Below are 16,278 nucleotides of genomic sequence, written 5' to 3'. Positions count from 1 at the left end.
CTTTTTCCTTACGCCTTCCTCCTTACTCCACTTACTTTTCCCTCCTTATTCCCCCTACTTATCCTACCTTACTCAATTCTCCCCTCATTTAGCGTAAAGTCTGATACATCCTCTCCCCTCACTTTAACTTTATCTTTCCTCATTTTCCTTATTTCCCCTTAATGTAACTTCCCTACTTTGACTGCCCGTATGTTCCCTAATTCTCTTTCTATCATCACTCCATTCCTTATTTCCGCCCATGTATACTTTTGGTTAAAAGTTCAACTCTTTTGTTGAAAATTCGTCTTTTTTGGTAGAAAATTATTTTTCGGGGAAAAAATTGATTTTGTTGGTGAAAAATCATTTGTTAATTTCAAAATTTGACTGCTCGGTTGAAAATTATTTTTTTCACTAAACTGCCACTTCCCAACTTACCCTTTCCTCACTTCACCTACTCCTACCACCTTTATTTCCCTACTTCTCCTGCTCCACTATTTCTAATTACTACTCGTGTCCTCAACTTTTCCAACCCTTATTTTTTCGCATTTGCTTTACACTCTTATTTCCATAACTTCCTCTACCACTTTCATATTCTACCTCCTCTCTTCCTATTAAGCCCCCTCATCTGTTACATTCTATTCTTTCCCTCCTCTAATTTCTCCTTACTTCCACTACTTTCCTATCAATAACTTCTTCTTACTTCCCTATCCCCTTAATCGTCCTGACCCATTACTTCCTTTTCCCCTCATTATCCTACCCCCTCACTCCCTATAACTCTTCATTTTCTCCACCTTCAGATTTTCTATATTTGTTCTGCCCTTACTTCTTCTACTCTTCCTCTCTTTATTTCCCTTACTTACACTTTTTCCCTCTCGTCATCTCTTCTACTTCTCCTCCCCTAACTTCCCCCAGTTTCTCTTCCCTAATTCTCCCTACTTTCCCTCCCTAATTTCCCTATGATATTTTTTATTTTTTTAAACCCTTATAGTAATAATTTGCATGACATAAACAAATACATGAATAAATAAATGAAAGTTGTTTAAACCTATTCTGGAAATCAGCGAGTTCAGAAATGATAACGTCAGTGTCAACTTCGGACCAGGGCAAGACAAAGTAACCATCTATTGCCTGATTCACTTGCAAATATAAATTGTACAATTTTTGCAAAAGATTTAATTCTCTTTTTCGTTGTTCCAGGATTGGATATTCAGTCTGTATGATACCAAATAAGATTTCGCCACTGCTTAAGGTCTGATACCTTATCCATAAGTCATCAAATCGAACTTGAAACAATAACATTCTGAAACATTTAAAAATAAAATTTTGAACCTAATTTGTAAACTTAAATTCTTTATTTTTAAGAACTTTTCTTACTGCATGCACAGTTTTAACCCTTTTCAGTCCCGAGGGAGTAAAAAGTACTTTTCGCTCCCTAGGGAGTGAAAAGTTGTTTTCACTCCCTTGTGAAGAAATTGACATCTGAGGTGAATTATGAAAATTATCAAGTGATCAGTTTATCGAGTTGACAGATTTTCGATTAGAGAAATTTAAAACAATAAGTAACCATGAATTATGAAAAAATTCGAAAAATGTTCGGATACTCAGAATCATCATAAAGTTTTAAAAGCATCGATGAATTTTCGGTAAACTCAAATGAAAGATTATCGGTCATCCAAAAATTATGTTTTAATCAATCCTCTTGATTAAACTCACTGAAAAATTGATTTAAATTACATTTGATAAAGAAAATTTGTTAAGACAAGCAATTATTACAAACGTATAATTATATTACCATTTTTATTACTTTGTTAGATATTTAATAATTGTATAATGAAGATGTTCTTCTCGGAAAAGATGAAAATTCTATGCTAAAATATGGATTCTCAAATCCAAAAGAGGAATGATTGGAAAATTCGACCATTTTTTTGAAAATACTTACCTTTTGCTTTAAGAATTCATCTCTTATTTTCGAAATATCAATTTGTTAAAAATTCGTCTCATTTTTATCCAATTGATTGGTTTTTGGTTCAAAATTACAATATTTCGTAGTTGCAATATATATTATTGCATTTTTCAGGGCGAATTCATCTTTTCTGGTTGCAAATTTCACTACTCAGTTACAAGTTTAACTAATGCATCAGAAATTAATTTTTTCGTTGATGATTTACCATTTTTAATGAAGAAACTTTTTTGCCAATAAAAATTTAAAAAATTCTTTTTCTTGGGTTTCAAATTAAAGTTATTTGGTGAAAAAACGCAATCATTTGTTTGAAAATTCAATTCTTAAGTAAATTGTTGAACTACTTTATATACAATTAATTTTAAAATGTTTGAAATCAAAAATATTATATTCATAATTCGTCTTTTGTGAAAGTACATTAGTCTTTTGTTGAAACTTTGTTTCTGAAATTACAACATGTCATTTTTCGTAGAAAATTAATCTTCTAGATTAAAAATTTGCCTCTGATTTAAAATGAAATTATTTTGTAGAATAAACTGATTATTATATTCAACAGTTAAATTTGTAAATTTTTAATTTTTAATGAGAAACAGTAGGTTTTGATCAACCAAGTCCCTCCTTCTACTAAATCGTCGCACGTAATTTGTGAATTTAGAAACAAAATATTTTTTCCAAAAACAACATTCATCTCCTAGGTGGAAGGCTGTATTTTTTTGCTTGAAAGAAGAATTCATATCATTAGCGGAAAATAAAAAATTGATCAAAGAAAAGTGAGAGAAAGTCGACGATTTTTGAAATTGAGAGTTTCTAGCAGCCCTATTAATGATTTTTGCGAACTACTCTTAAAAGATTTAATTGATTCTCTTTCGAATGTTAACGATTGAATTTCAAATTTTGGTCGTAAAAATTTGCATGTTCGGATGAAATGCCAAAAATATTGTATACCGTTTGAAAACAAAATAATATACCTATCACTGGCTTCTTTTGCTGGTAATCCTTCAACCATTGGCCCATTTTGCTCAAAATCCATGTCGAACTCTGTCACGTCTTTTTTGAAAATATCTACGCCATTGATTAATTCTGTTTTTAATGGCTCTTGCATATCACATATGGTCTCTTGAACTTGTTTAGCCTAATTTAAAAAAATTATTTTATTTATCTAAAGTATTATTATTAAAATTATACTGAGTATCTACAGATCAGGGAATTCTGGAAAGTCAGAGAAAGTCTGCGATTGATATGGAAAAGTAAAAAAGTAAAGAAATTTTGGATAAAATCAAGTTCAATTTTAGGGGTCGTCCACAAATTGTCTAAAGCATTTTACTAAAATGCTCTCCCCCCATGTAAACTAAGATTTTACAAAGTGTAAATTATTTATTTTATTTGTATTTTTTTCCTTATTATTTTTTATTATATTCAATATATATTCAAATTATTTTAATTATATAAATAATATAAACTTTTCATAAACATTTTGTTAAAAATTCAACTCTTTTCTACAAAATTTGTCTTTTGCGATAGAATATAATTCTTCTAGTTGACACATTTATTCTGTAAATTAAAGATTCATTAGTTTTGTTGAAAATTTGACCATTTTGTTGAAAGTTCGTCTTTTATGGTTAAAAATAAATTTATTTAACTGAAAATATGACTATTTCATATCTGGTGGAAAATTTATATTTCCAGTAAAAAATTCCACTACTTGAAAAGAAATTCATTCTTTTAAATAGAAATTCAATCGACTTGGTTAAAAAATTATCCCTCTGGTTCAATAGTAAAATTCTTTGTTAAAAATTAATTTTATTTGGTTGAGAATTCATTTTTTTAATGGAAATTTAACTATTACATTTTAAGTGGAAAATTTATTTTTGTGAGTTGAAAGATCAACTATTTGGTTAAAAATTCAACTATTAGGTTGAAAATTAGTCTTTTATGGTCGAATATTATTCTTCTTAGTGGCAAATTGTTTATTTTGTTAAAATTTTTACTGTTTGATGTTAAGAAAGTTTTCATGGTCATGTACTTTGTTAAATGAAAATATACCAATTTCATTTTGGTTAAAAATGTATCTTTTCTAGTGAAAATTCCACTATTTGATTGAAAATTCATCTTTTAAAGTAGAATTTTTTCCGATTGGTTAAAAATTCATCTTTTTTGTAGAAAATTTAATTATTTTATTTCTGGTTGAATATATATTTTTTTGCATTGCAAATTCAACTATTTGGTTGAAAATTAATGTACTTAGTGAACATCCCGTCTTTTTGGTACAGATTGAATCTTCTGGGTTCAAAAGTGAATTATTTTGTTAAAAATTCTTTTAATATAATACAAATTAAGTTTTTTATATAAAATTTAACTATCCTATTTTTTGTAGAAATTATATGTTTTAGTTTAAAATGCGACTATTTAGTTGAAGATGAGTCTTTTATGGTAGAGAAGCAATCTCAAAATCTAAAACTTTATATTTTGGGTGAAAATTTATTTCTTTAGTTTAAAAATTCATCTATTTTATTACAGATGAATTTGTACTTTTCGCTCCAAATTTATGTATTTTGTTCCATTTTGTAATTTTTCGTATAAAATTAATCATTTTATTAAAAATTGAACGTTTTGATTTTAAAATCATTTATTTAGTTGTAAATTCAAATATTGTGTTTAAGGTTCGTTCTTCTTTCTTAAAAAATAATTCACATTCCAAAGTTATTTATTTTTATTTGTTTAAAATTGATCTTTTAGAGTTGAAATCTTAAAGTTAAAAATTCGTCTTTTGTTTAGAAAACTAATCTTGCTTGAAAATTCGACGCCTTTGCGTTGAATTTAAATAGTTTTTCAACAGTTCTTCTTTATTTCGTTCAAAATAATTTAGTAACTGAAAATGTTTTTTTTTTACAATTGAAAATGCATGTATTTTGTTTAAAATTCATATTTTTTTATAGAAAATTATTCTTTTTGGTTGAAAATTCATCTCTTTTGTTAAATATGCAATATATCTTATTTTTAATATGTGTGAATTCACTACTTTTTATTGAAAATTTTTGTGTAAGTCACCCCCCCCCCCCAATCCTATTCAACAGTCATAGATAATTTTTTAATTAACCCTTGCAAAATTATGTATCACTCTTTGCACTAAAAGTCTTTAAAATAAATTTACAATATTTTTTTTGAAATAACATTAATAATAGTCTAGAAATAAAGTTGTTTTTATAACTGAAAGAAAAAAGTATAACAGTCAATACAAAAGAAAAATTGCTCAGGGAAAAGTCAGGGAATTTTGAAATTGGGATTTTGCAGCAACCCTATTATATTTCTATTATATCTTCATCGAGAAAATAATCGAGAATCATGTGAGTAAGAAATTAAAATTAAATAATAAATATATGTTTGGCTCACTTTCTGTATCATATTTGAAAAATTATAACGAAGCCTGTCCAATGTTCCTTGTTCTTCTTTTGAAAATTCGATGCGGAATTTTCCCATTAAAGCATAAGTTTCCTCTACTAAAATTAATTCCATATCCAAATCTATAAAATCATCACGAATTTGTCCCAGACATTTCATTGCAACTCTCACATCCTCTAAATCCTTAATATTTCTAGCTAGAATTTTATTTTTATCTCTGATATAATCAGTAATTTTTTTTAACTTTTGCTTGAAAGTTTTCGAAAGAATCACACCCAAGGACTTTTTCCAAGCACGAGCCTCCACCATGAGAGCGAATTTCAATTTTTCTAGAAAAAGAAGATGCATTTGATACTTCGAAATATAGTTAACTTTTACCTATTTGAAGGACCGCAAAACGTAAATATTTGTGTATTTCAAGTCTGAAGAGGCCCACACCTCTACCGCGAGTCGTCATGTTACTTTTTCCAAGCGACATTCATTGGCTGTTCTGGCCTTGTATCCATGCGCACGCTGTATGTATGTGTATGCATTTGCGCAGCATGAATTTCAGTGTTTTCAATTATTTTTTAGTATTTTTTTACATACTACGTGACAAATATAAAATTTCTTACAAATATTGAAATTTGCCAAATAAATATTAATAAAATATTTTCAAGAGGCGAAACAAATATTTCCCGGAATATTGATTTTTGTAGCATAACGTTACGGCCATGCCAGGATAAGTGATGCACTGACCTCAAATTTTGGATATTTAATTTTATTTCATGAAACCAAAAGCTCCTTAATTGCAATTTATGCCTACGTAATTTTTAGTTTCCAGAAATGTTTTGCTAGTAATTGCTAATAGAATTAGTCAGGGTGTCTTAGAACATTTTCAAAATCCTTGAAGATTAATATTTAAATATTAGCATTTTAATTTTGTAATAATTCTTACCTATTACTTTTTATTATCGAAATAAAACAGTATTTCAAAAATAAATTCGAATTTGGTAGATTTTTTTATTTATTTTAAACAAAAATTTATTTTTTACTATAAAAGGTGGCTTTTTAATAAAATACTTGAAATTTTAACAAAATAGTTCAATTTTTACAATAATAAAAATATTGATTTTTAACTCAAGAAAGAATTAAAGATCTTTCTAAATTGTTGAATCTTCAAGCCAAAAGTTAATTTTCTCTAAGGAAATTTAATTTTCAAACAGAAAATATGACTTTTTACAAACAATTAATTATCCACGAATATTAAGCATTCTTAACCAACAATAATGAAATTTCAGTCCGAGAGAATTATTTCTTGTCAAAAAAGAAGAATTTCTAACTAAAAATAGAGGTTTCGCCTCTAAACAATTAAATTTTCAACCACAGACATTAGCCTTCAATAAAAAAAATTAATTTTAAACAATGAAATTTAACTTCTATCCAGTTAGTTGAATTTGCAATTAAATATATTAATTTTCAACAAAATAGTTACCCTTTCGACTAATGAGTTGAACTTTCCACTAAAAAAATATATAAATCTTGAAAATAAGATTTCTTAATGTTATTTTTTTCCAAAAAATATGAAATTTCTCTTAAAACAGAAGAATTTTTATTAAAAAAAAAATATATTTAAAATATAGTTGATTTCTCACCCAAAAAAGGTTCCAGTTGACATTTTAAGATAAAAATATGGTTTTTGCAATAAAAATAAGTTTCTAAGAAAAAACAGACGTATTGAAAAAAAATTTTAAAAACAATTGATTTTTTTATCCAAAACAGATTTCAGTTGACTTTTTAAGATCAAAATAAGGATTTCGTACAAAAAATCAGTATCTATGAAAAAAATTGAACTTCTAATCCAAAAAGACGAATTTTCTCAACCAAAAAAAAAGATGAAATTTTAACAAAATAGATGAATTTTCTGACCAATACTTGCATTTTTGTTCAAGAGTGTCGTAATTTGTACTAAAACAGATCAACTTTTAATTAAAAAACGACAACCTTTGCTCTAAAAAGTTAAACTTTTATCCGGAAAAGATTTCAGTTCATTTTTTAACATCAAAATTTACATTTTAAACGAAGAATATATTTTCTATTAAATAGTAAATTTTTTAACAAACCAGTAGAAATTTTAGCCAAAAAGTATGAATTTTTAACAAAATAGATTAATTTTCAACCAAAAAGTTAGATTTTTATGTCAGGAAGATGACATTTCTCTTAAGGTAGATGAGTTTTTAATTGAAATCATTTTTTTGTTGTCGAATTTTCATCTATAAAAGGTTTCAGTTTTTTTTAACACGAAAATAATAAATTAAAACAATAAGTAAATTTTCTACAAAATATTTAAATGTTAAAAAAAGCAGAATTTTCAACCAAAAAGTATGACTCGGCCTGCATGCGTTAGCCTAGCTAATGCGGGCCCTTTGGATTCCTGGGTCGGAGTCCTTCCCGGACCGATCTCCAGTTTTTGGAATGGGCACAGTAATGATCTGCAGCCGTTGGTATGGTGGCCTGAGAACGGGTTGAGTCATTGTGACCCTGGCACTTTGGCACCAGTGGGTTACGAAGTTGTCCTAACGGCCCCTGGGGAACTTGCGGGAACCAAAATGGATCACGAAAAATTAAACTCAAAAGAAGAAAGAGAAAGGGAGGTGGAGGAGGAAGGGGAAGTTTGGGTCCTAACGGGTCTAACATAAACCTTTCCTTCCAATCTGTCTCTTCGGCAAGCTAAAGTCTCTTTCAAAAAGCTCTTCCAGGAGCTGAAAGATTGTCTGTACCACTGAATGAGAATATGGAAACGGGAGCGGCCAATCAGTCCCCCAATAAGAATACACGCATCAACGGTTCCCTAAAAAAAGACTAAAGAGGCAAGAGCAGCTTGCTAGTGTAGAAGCTGCGGTACGTGGAACAACGGCGACCACAACGCTGATAACCAGCACAGACGCTCAGAAGCGAGGAAGGGGTTCAGAGAATACCCTAACATAAGGAGGGGGGGGGGGGGCTAAGCCCGTAAAGAGGCACAAGGCAGCCCAGCAGTCGACGAACAGGGAGTCTTCGGTGGCTGGATTAACAGTCGTTCAGAGGGCTGACCGCCTAGCGATGGTGGTGGCGGATACGAGTTACCCAGACTCGATGCTCACTACAGAGCAGTTTGAGCTTTTTAGGAAGACAACCTGGAAGGTGTTAGAAAAAGTGTCCCTAGATAAACCGCCAAAATTCAGTACCTCCTTCTGTAGGGGTGGGGTCTCTCCACTTGTGGCAGCCGACCCAGCGTTAAAACTTGGCTACACAAGGCTGTAGTTAAGACAAGGCCCTGAAAAGGTGCATTTCTTAAGGTGGGTCGAGTTAAGTTGCTCCAGAAGATGGTGAGGACTACGGCGTGGTTCCCGGTTGAACTGGAAGACCCGTCTGTGGTCCTCCGGCGGTTGGAGCGATTCAACCCCTCACTGAAGACTGCGTCCTAGCGAATGGTCAGGCACGATAGGCCTCAGGAAAAGGACACGACGGGAGCAGGAATCAAACATCTCCTAGTTGTGCAAATTTTTGAGTCTTAGACGAGGGCTCTTGCGGTCCTCCACAACAGGCTATTCTACCACTTTAGACAGGCCAAGGTAGCCAATACAAGGGCTTGCATACTATCAAAGGGCGTTAACGTCGCCCCACTGCTCGAACTATGTTCTACAGATTTAATAGTGATAGCCATGGATCTTAAAGGGCTAGGAAGGCTAGTCATGGGGTCGGCTTACTTTTCATGTAACAGCGATACCAACCCACTATTGGAGGTACGCACACTGGTGGATTACTGCAAGGTAAGGGGTCTTCCTATTTTTCTGGGGTGCAATGCTAACTCCTACCATACTTTGTAAGGCAGCACGTATATCAACTCATGAGATAATGATCTAGTGAAACACCTTATAACTAATGATTTAGATATTCTTAATATGGAGAATACCCCGACGATTCATAACTCAATCAAGGAGGAAGTCATTGGCATCACTATCTGTACCAGCAGTTTTAGAGACAACCTCAAGAAGTGGAGAATCTTAGATGAACACACTCTCTTAGAACGGTCTCGGCTCAGTTTTCGACGGAACTAAGAAGTGCACTCTCAGAGCTGCCCAGGGCAATTAAATACGTGAATATCCTGCAGATGGCGGTCGAGATTTTCACGGAAGCCGCCAAATCTACTTATTAAAGTAATTGACGACCTTCAAGTGTGCCGAAGACTATGCAGACACACTGGTGGAAAAAAAAACTCGAAGAGCTTCGCAGAAATACCAAAGATAGATTCAGACGTGCCAGTACTGGCAAAACGAAGGCACTTGTGAGATCATCATAGGGCCGATTATGAGACTTACTAGGGCCAGTCTGACGTTGAGTTATGTTCCGATGGCGTGGAGGGTTGCGAGAGTAGTTTTCATTCCGAAAACAGGCAGAATCGGATGAACTTCACCCAAGGATTTTAGTCCCATTAGCCTTACATCTTTCCTACTAAAAACAGTGGAAAGACTTGTGGATAAATATACCCGCGACAAGGTCTTGTCGAATAGGCCACTTCACAAGCAACAACACGCTTTTTGGGCATGTCACTCGACTAAGACGACCCTAAGCACAGAAGTTAACCTAATCGAAGGTTAACTGAAACAGAAAGGCCTTGCGATTGGAACCTTTATGGACATTGAAGGAACCTTCAACTAAACCTCTGGAGAGGTGATCAGGGCGGTTACGATCGCACACGATGTGCCTATAGCAGTCGCGGAATGAACCTGCCACATATTGCTCAACAGGAACCTAACTACGACTAAGGGTGATACCACTTTATGTCGGACCATTGACTTGGGATGTCCACATGAAGGTGTATTATCACCATTGCCGTTGTGCTTGGTAGTGGAAGAACTGCTTTATCCGCTCTCGAGTCAGGGCCACCACGTTACAGGCTATGCGGACGATATACTGATTATCGTGCGCAGTCAGCATCTGGATGTGCTATTTAGAGTAATGCAGCAAGAAGCTAGTAGCGACTATTCAGCTCTGTAAGAGAGCCATAGGGAAAAGCTGGGGCTTAAAACCAGAGACACTTATGTGGATCTACACAGCAACCCTGAGACCCAGGCTAACCTATGCAGCAGTGTTCTGATGGAGCAGGGTCGAACTGCCTACTGTGACAGCGTAACTGCGGTCCTCTCCCTATGCAGAGAGCTGTCGGGTCACGCTTAAGGCTTATAAAGGGACGCAAAGGGATCACCCAAACGTTTAGGGCTGTTGCAGTCTCAACCTAGAATAATAATAAGAATAATAATATTCATTCAGTAATATTGTAGCTCTTAGAAAGCATCCAGAGGTGACTGTTGTCACCTCCAACGCTCGCGGCCGCTCTTAATTGTATACCTACAACATCATCGCACGAGGTTTCAGGCATCGTCTTAAATATTCGTGCAAGCAAGAGCCAGAAACAATTGGACATGTTTTTAATGGATGCTCAAAGTAGGCACGCTTCGGATACATAGAGAGATACAATGTGGCTCTTAAAGTTGTATAATACCAATTTCGGCATTAATATCATGTTGATCTAATCCCTGTCTTGTCATACGCTCAGGGGGAACTAGAGTCCGTTGTAGAGAATGATCAGTGTAAGATCTACTGGAATGTCTCGTTTTCCACCGCTTAACGTATCAGTGCTACAATAACTGATATTTTTCTCCAAGATCTAAAGACCAAAATAATGTACGTGATTGAATTTTCGGCACCATCCGATAGTAATATGACAGAAAAGGAAGAAGAAAAAAGGCAAAATATCAGGCTCTTCTTTTCGAGCTGAGCAGACTGTACCAAGACTACAAAGTCCATCTTGTGTTTCTAATAACCTCCAACTGTGCCATCTGCCGCATATGGTCATCCGCGGCCAGAGACCGTACTTTAAGCAATAGTATTTTACAAATTATCTTGCATAAATTTCCCGTATTTGCTCACCTTCTAGGATAGAAGGAGTAGCAGTAGATGACGTACACGTTCGAATTTTTAGCGAATAAGCATGACTTTTTAACAAGATTGTTAAATTTTCAACTAAAAATTTACATTTTTGTCCGAGAAAGATGCAACGTTCAAGAAAGATGCAACGTTCCTAATATAAAATATAAACTTTTGAAGAAAAAAGACAATTTTCAGGACAAATATTAAAAAAAAAATCTCAGTTCACATATCAGCAGCAAATTATGAAATTAACTCAAGTTTAATGTTCTACGAAAACAGCTGAATTTTTAACCCAGTAAGAAGCATTTTTTACGAAACAGTGGAATTTGCAATAAAAAAGGATCTCTTTTTAAGAAAACCGCCAAATAATAATATTTATGACTAAGATGATCTTCGGGAGACAATTTTTGCAAATTTTGTCGACCCCCCCCCCCCCCCCCCCCCCCCCCCCCCCCCCCCCCATTGACGCGAACAGGACCATACATAGACCGTGGCAGAAGGTGAAAGGAACGGTGCCACTTGGAATATCCGAGCATTGGTTAATGGAAATAGGTGAGCATTGAAATAGGCGTGTCTTGAAATAGATAAGAGTTCACTGTATTTATTAAATTATATTTTTTGCAGCAAAATTTAGTTACCCATATTAATTTGTATAGGACCCACAATATGATGTTCGGGAAGCTGGTCTATTTCCGTGAATAAATTTTCAAATTCAGAAAATTTTTCTTTTATTTCTTGAGTAATTGGCTTGGATTCTACGAAAGTCTGCAGCTGAGCGTCTCTATCTTCTGCCCAAAGATACGAATAGCACAAATATTTCTAAATGAGAAAACACATTATAAATATGTAATAATAATCATAATTATAAAAACAATGGCAGGGTGGTCGTTTTAATCGAGGATGAAAATTCCGGATGAATTTTCAAACTTTTACGATTGATGCTTAAGAATGTACCAATTAAATTTAATTTTGCATTATTTATTCAATTCCGCAAAGAATAAAAAAATCCCCTCTTTCCCTTTCACCTAAATGTTTGAAATACTAAACTGAACCCCAGCATACTCAATAGAAATCTTAAAAATTAAAAAAGTATTTCAAATCAGAAAAAATAATTAATAACCAAAACTTTCTTCCTTCTGAATTTATAAAAATCTGAAAAAAGTTCCTCTCCTAATTCGCCAAAAAATCAAAGACAAACATTTTTCTCCTTGTAACTAAATAAAAATGATAAAAATAAAAAATTTACAATTCAGAAAAAACTTGTAAAAAAATTGTTCCCTTAAACTCAGCAAAAATTTTTCAAAGAAAAACTAACCTCTCGCACATTCACAAAAATTAACTCAAATTTCATTCAAAATGATTAAACCGCAAAGAAGGGTTCTTCCAATTCAGAAAAAATTCTAAAAAATTTCTAAAATTCTAAAAAATAAAAAATTACCTTTTATTTAGAAAAAATATTGAATATAAAAAGCTCCCCCCTTCAACTTGATAAAAATTCTAATAAAACATGAACTCTTTCAAATCAAAAACAAAATTTTCTTCCCTTCCACCTTTATGAAAATTGTAAAAATAAAAAATTACCTTCTCATAATTTACCAAAAAATTGAAAACCAAAATTTGTTATTTCAACAAAAATTCTCAAAAGAAAAATATAAATTCTTCCTATTCAGAAAAAAATGCATCCCTCCCAATTCAAGGCTAATTATAAAAGCAAAAAAGGGGTTCTTCCAATTCAAAAACAATTGAACATCAAAATTTCTTCTTTCCCAACGCAAAAAAAACGTTAAAAACAAAAAAAAAACTTCCTATTTCAGAAAAACTATTAAATATAAAAAGTTCCCCTCTTCAACGTAATTAAATATTGACAAAAAATGGACTATTTATATTTAGAAAAAATTGTTAACTTCCATCTCTATGAAAATATTTAAAATAAAGCCAAATATTTCTCCCCCTATGAAAAAAATTCAAAATAAAAATTTTCTATCTCATTGAAAATTTCAAAATTAAAAAATTTCCCTGTTCCAATTCACCAAGAAATTGAGAAACAAAATTTTCTTTCTTCCAACTCAATAAAAATGTTAAGAATAAAAATATCCCTTTCTTAAGTTTGAAACTCCTCCTAAAAAAATTCTTAGCTTAAAATCAATAAAAATGTTAAAAGAAAAAAATGGCCCTTTTCACCTTAGAAAATAGTAAGCAAAATTGGATTCCATCCAGCTTAAGAAAAATAATACAAACACAAAAAGGCTTCTTTAAAATCAGAAAAAAACTGAAAATAAAAACTCCACTCTTACAACTCAATAAAAATGTCGAAAACAAACGAAATAGTGTCTTTAAAATTATTTAAATAGTCAGTACAAAATTTCCGCTTCTAACTTAATAAAAATAAGAACAAAAAATGGTGACTTCGAATTCAGAAAAATATTTTGTCCCGCCCGTCTCTATAACAATTGAAATAAAAAATTAAAGAATTCTCTCTACTCTAAGCAGAAAAAATTTCAAACAAAATATTTCTATCTCAAAACAAATTTAAAAAATAAAAAATGGCCTGTTTTAATTCATGAACAAAAATGGTATCCTTTTCCAATTCAGAACAAAACAAGTTTCCCTTTTTATCTGAAAGTTAAATATACCAAATTTGACCCTCATCCACAAAAAAAAAAGATTTCTTAAAACAAAGTACGACGGACGACTGATTTCCTCTTTGAAGTCGAAAATACTGAATTTATGAAATGCCCTGCTACCAATTTAAAAAAAATTGAAAAATTGTAATTCCATGAACAAAAATCTACTAAACACAACAGTTTTCCTTCCGATTCAGTAAGAAAATAAATGCGAAAGTTTTTCCCCTTTCTTTGTAAAATAGAATCGTGCAAATATTTTTGACTTCAAAAAATGTATTTTTCAGTTTGTTCAATTATAAATGTGTTCATTTGAAATCTCTTTCGAATGGTATTTCTTGCGAACATTGAGCTCCACGTGAGGACAAATTTAGCCCGTCGAGTGATGTACGATATTTTTATTGAAATCAGTATTTTATGAGACTGTAGTGCCGTCTCAAAAGTGATTCTTTATGTTCAATATGGATTTTCCTGTTATCAATAAATAACCGCTCATTTCTCGATTCCCCGGACCAGTAGCTACCCTTATAATTAATTATATTATAATATTTATTATTTTAATATTTAACAATTAATAGTATTTTAATTAAAAAACATACTTTGGCTAAAAATCCTATATCCTCTTTCAGCATATGAATTGCTCCTTGCAAACCAAGTGTACAACGAACAATTTCTTTATGATCAGCGATAATTGGATGATAATTTCGCAAATTTGGATTGGACTCAGCTAATTGAAAAATTGTAAAACTCAATATTTCTTACTTAAAAAAATCTATTCCTTTTTATAATCAAAGTGATATTCAAACTATATTATAATGGTTCTTAAATAATTTACTTTTTTCAGTTTCCGGAGTCTTTCCAACTTTGAAAAAATTACGCTGACCCCACATTGTTATACCTTTGTGAGTCTCTATGACATTTGTTACTACTTTTGCAAAATAATTTTGTATTTCTTCAATATTTGGTGATATTTCAATATTTGGTATTTGAAATACGAAGTTTGTTATAAATAAAGGTGCTTCTCCTTCGGCTGCATTTTCCCTTAGCGAGATACTGTAATTTTAATTTTTAAATTACTACAATTTTTTTCAAAAACATAATTGATTGATTTATAAGTTATTTTATACTTGAATACAGCATTTTTTAAATAGAAAAGAATTTGTCTAAATAGTTTTTGTTTGTTGAAAAAATTAATGGTATAACAATTTTAAATAATAAACAGTATACAATAAATTAAACAAAATTGTATTCAATCAAGATAGAAGCATACAATATTATTTTAATTTATTTGATATAAGAACAAGCAACTTTATTCATAGTCAAAATGGTATTTCTACAATAAATAAAAAATAAACAATTTTCTATATTCTAATTGTATTATCTTTACTAAAATAATATATTTCGTTAGCTAATAAATTAAACATTCCATGTTTAGTTAAACATTGATCTTCCTAAAATACAAAACTTGAAAATTTCTTTATTTCGTTAAAACTTTGTCTTGTTTTGTAGAATATTAATTTTATTAGTGAACTAATCTTTATGATTTCAAATTTAATTATAGGGGTAAAATGATCTTCAAAAGTACAAAAATTTATTGGAAATATGATTAAAATCGTGTTAAAAATTCATGTTTTTTGACAGAAAATTAATATTTTTCGTTAAGAATTGATTTCTTTAGTTAGAAAATAGCATTTTCATTGGAAATTAAATTTTATAACTGCAAATTTAATTATTTTATTTTTAGTCAGAAATGTATATTTTTTATTGACATTTACTCTTTTTGGTTGAAAATTTACTAACTTTGTTAAAATTGAATCTATTTTATTGCAAATTTTTCTTTATCTGCTAGAAAATTCATCTTTTGGGCTAAAAACTAATTTCCGGTTGAAGATTCATTATTTTAGTTAAAAATTAGTGCACTAGCTTGGAAATCTAACTATTTCGTTAAAACTTCAATTTTTTTGTAAAAATTAATTTTCCTACTAAAAATTTAATGATTTTATGTTTAGTTAAAAATGTATCTTCTTCACATTTCGCTGAAAATTTGTCTTTTTTTTGTCAAAAACTCATCTTTTGTGTTGAAAAGTCAACTAGTGGGGTGAAAATTCATTTTTTGTTGTTGTTGACGATTCATTATTTTGGTTAAAAGTTCATTTCTTTGCTAAATATGTGTTTTTTTTTCCTAAAAATTCTTTTTTTTTAATCAATGATTTTTTTTAGAAAAATACAGCCTTTCCATTTTTTTACAAAACTATTTTTTTTTAAATTGAAACTTCCCTTATTCATGGCTAAAAATTCATTATTTTTACTAAGAAAGTAATACTTCCATTTTTTGTTCAAAATTTACTTTTTGGATAATAATAATAA

General features: G+C 31.0%; 1 protein-coding gene across 1 annotated transcript in view; it reads right to left on the bottom strand.

Moving 5' to 3' along the window:
- LOC117175400 (dynein heavy chain 8, axonemal) overlaps positions 1 to 16,278 on the bottom strand; it is a 158,593-nt gene that overhangs the window by 109,154 nt on the left and 33,161 nt on the right. The window contains exons 15-20 of the mRNA XM_033365109.1: positions 14,789 to 14,964; positions 14,511 to 14,668; positions 11,929 to 12,109; positions 5,330 to 5,667; positions 2,908 to 3,071; positions 1,025 to 1,279 (exon numbers count right to left, since the gene is read on the bottom strand). Coding sequence (XP_033221000.1) covers positions 1,025 to 1,279; positions 2,908 to 3,071; positions 5,330 to 5,667; positions 11,929 to 12,109; positions 14,511 to 14,668; positions 14,789 to 14,964 — 1,272 coding nt within the window. The remainder of the gene's footprint in view (positions 1 to 1,024; positions 1,280 to 2,907; positions 3,072 to 5,329; positions 5,668 to 11,928; positions 12,110 to 14,510; positions 14,669 to 14,788; positions 14,965 to 16,278) is intronic.

The sequence above is a fragment of the Belonocnema kinseyi genome, chromosome 6 (genome assembly GCF_010883055.1).
Source record: "Belonocnema kinseyi isolate 2016_QV_RU_SX_M_011 chromosome 6, B_treatae_v1, whole genome shotgun sequence".
Taxonomy (NCBI): Eukaryota; Metazoa; Arthropoda; class Insecta; order Hymenoptera; family Cynipidae; genus Belonocnema; species Belonocnema kinseyi.
The sequence above is the reverse complement of the archived record's forward strand: the minus strand, read 5'-3'. Positions and strand labels throughout refer to the sequence as shown.